Source organism: Lolium rigidum, chromosome 7 (assembly GCF_022539505.1).
Source record: "Lolium rigidum isolate FL_2022 chromosome 7, APGP_CSIRO_Lrig_0.1, whole genome shotgun sequence".
Classification (NCBI taxonomy): Eukaryota; Viridiplantae; Streptophyta; class Magnoliopsida; order Poales; family Poaceae; genus Lolium; species Lolium rigidum.
In genome coordinates this window covers 166,380,484-166,383,330 of record NC_061514.1, presented here as the reverse complement: position 1 = coordinate 166,383,330, position 2,847 = coordinate 166,380,484, and the positions used below count along the sequence as shown (strand labels likewise).

General features: G+C 53.4%; 1 protein-coding gene across 2 annotated transcripts; it reads left to right on the top strand.

The window, feature by feature from the left end:
* Positions 1-831: 831 nt before the first annotated feature.
* LOC124677691 (7-deoxyloganetin glucosyltransferase-like) lies at positions 832-2,534 on the top strand. Of its 2 annotated transcripts, none has more exons than XM_047213655.1 (2): positions 832-1,357; positions 1,597-2,534. In XM_047213655.1, the coding sequence occupies exons 1-2, from the start codon at positions 832-834 to the stop codon at positions 2,532-2,534; spliced, it is 1,464 nt and encodes a 487-aa protein (XP_047069611.1). The 2 variants fall into 2 exon arrangements, with proteins under 2 accessions (XP_047069611.1, XP_047069609.1); XM_047213653.1 differs by having other exon boundaries at positions 832-1,369.
* Positions 2,535-2,847: the final 313 nt, after the last annotated feature.

Genomic DNA, 2,847 nt, shown 5'->3' with positions numbered 1-2,847 from the left:
TTAACGTCGGATGAGATCTCATCGTCGAACAAAGAGTCGAAGATCACTTATTGTAAATGTAAATGATGTTATCTCCATTGTGACAGAGGCCAAGAAGACAAATATCAAAACCTAACCTAATCTAGGAAAACACTACTTTTATAAAAAAAACACTCCACATATAGATCAGGTTCCCCACCCCTCCCGATACCAGCGAGACGGGCCGGGGGAAGGGAAACCAATCTATAGAGAATACAGAGGTAGAGACGATGCTAGGGTTTCAGGAGGCGACGACATAGAGGAGAAAGAAAACGAGACGCTGATGTGCATGGGACAATATGTGCGCGATTGTGCATTTGTGCTTAATCAACCATGCTTTGTATACTGTTTTCCTAGTTTTTCTTGAAAACTAGATACCTTTATTTTATTCTGCTTTATAAAATTACAGAAACACTCTCCCCCGGAAAAATATATATATATATATATATATATATATATATATATATGTGCAGAAACACTGTCTTTGACAAGTGGTCGAAAAAAAATGTCCACAAAAGTTTTGTCGTCAAGTGGCTAAGAGTTCTCGCGAAGAATCTTCTGGAATCCAAAAACCTCTGAGTACGACTTTAACGCCTCCATTATAAGGAAACTGAAATAGAATAAAGCCAACGACAGCAGCCGGGCGGCAACCTGTCAGCCTCTACTGAACTGAAAATAGTACGCCTGCATCTACAGGCCAGCAAGCGCGCGCCATATTATATAGTACTGCCAAATGCTTCAGGTTCGGACCTCATTCGACACAGGTGCACACGGCCACACCCAAAACATAGTGAGAACTGAGAACAGAGATCCATGGGGTCGCTGCCGCCGGCCGAGAGGCCACACGCCGTGATGATCCCGTACCCGGCGCAGGGGCACGTCACGCCGATGCTGCAGCTGGCCAAGCTGCTCCACGCCAGGGGCTTCCACGTCACCTTCGTCAACAACGAGTTCAACCACCGCCGCCTGCTGCGCTCGCAGGGCGCGGACACGCTCCACGGCGTGCCCGGGTTCCGGTTCGCCACTTTCGCCGACGGCCTCCCGCCGTCCAATCCGGACGCCACGCAGGACATCCCTGCGCTCTGCTACGCCATCATGAATACCTTCCTCCCCAGGTTCAGGGAGCTCGTCACGAAGCTCAACGAGGAGACCGATACCTCCGGTGGCGCACTGCCGCCGGTCACCTGCGTGGTGGCCGACAGCCTTATGACCTTCGCCCTCCGCGCCGCGCGCGAGCTCGACCTTCGCTGCGCCACGCTCTGGACCGGCAGCGCCTGTGGATTCATGACCTACCACCACTATAAGGATCTGCGCGACCGTGGGATCTTCCCTCTCAAAGGTATGTATGTATGTCTGCATGTACATATATACAAAATCTTCTGTTGTTTGGATCAGAACAAATTAAATTGGTTAATTACATATATACGTATTTTGCAAGTTGGATGATGTTAAATGTTCATACTACTTGCTGCGTGGCTGTGTGCCTGTATGTGAGCTAGTAGCCTAGAAGTACAGACGTAATTGGAGGTAACATGGTTAACTGACTGAGATGCGTTATCGCTGACTTGCCGACTGCAGGCGAGGCGCAGTTGAGCAATGGATACTTGGACGACACGACCATCGACTGGATACCAGCGTTGCCCAAGGACATGCGGCTGCGCGACATGCCGAGCTTCGTGCGAACCACGGACCCCGACGACGTCATGTTCAACTTCTTCGTGCACGAGTTGGCCGCCATGTCGCAGGCGTCGGGGGTGATCATCAACACCTTCGACGAGCTCGACGCGCCGCTGCTCGACGCCATGTCCAAGCTCCTGCCGCCCATCTACACCGCGGGGCCGCTCTACCTAACCGCGCGCAACAACGTGCCGGAGAAGAGCCCGGCCGCCGCCCTTGGCTCCAGCCTGTGGAAGGAGCAGGACGGCCTCCTCGAGTGGCTCGACCGCCACCCTCCCCGCTCGGTGGTGTACGTCAACTTCGGGAGCATCACGGTGATGTCGAACGAGCAACTGTTGGAGTTCGCGTGGGGGCTCGCCAACACCGGCTACGCCTTCCTGTGGAACGTGCGACCCGACCTCGTCAAGGGCGACACGGCGGCGATCCCTCCGGAGTTCTCGGCGGAGACCGAGGGGCGGAGCATGCTGTCGACGTGGTGTCCGCAGGCCAACGTGCTGGAGCACGAGGCCGTGGGGGCGTTCCTCACGCACTCCGGGTGGAACTCGTCGCTGGAGAGCATCAGCTCCGGCGTGCCGATGGTGTGCTGGCCCTTCTTCGCGGACCAGCAGACCAACTGCCGGTACAAGTGCACGGAGTGGGGCGTCGGGATGGAGATCGCGGACAACGTGAAAAGGGCCGAGGTGGAGGCCATGATACGGGAGGTCATGGAGGGGGAGAAGGGAGGGGAGATGCGGCGCCGCGTGACGGAGCTCCGGGACAGCGCAGTGGCCTCAGCGCGGCGTGATGGACGGTCCATGCGCAATGTTGATAGGCTCATCAACGAGGTGCTGCTGGCTTGAATCTGTTGACCGGCTGCACCGATGGCTTTTGGGTAACGGCCGGCAAGATTCGGCTACAAGGTGGTTGTGGCATATTTGTTTTGAGGGATGGTTGTGGCATATGCAAGAATGACTTGGTATCTTCTTCTTTTTTTGAACTTAACTTTGTATCTTTTTAAGTCAACCAGTATTTGTAGTTTGTTGTGGTTTGGATGTTGCTGCTTTTATATGTGGTGCATCTCATATGAGTTGCATCAAGTTTCTGATGATTTCAAATATGTAACTTGAGGAAAACTCATGTAAGTTCTATCAAGATTCAGATACCAAATTTATT

Excerpts from the sequence above, each read along its gene's own strand:
- LOC124677691 (XM_047213653.1), top strand. The coding sequence starts at position 832 with ATGGGGTCGCTGCCGCCGGCCGAGAGGCCACACGCCGTGATGATCCCG. Across the intron at positions 1,370-1,596 it reads TCTCAAAGGTATGTATGTAT|GCGAGGCGCAGTTGAGCAAT; the intron begins GTCTGCATGTAC and ends TGCCGACTGCAG.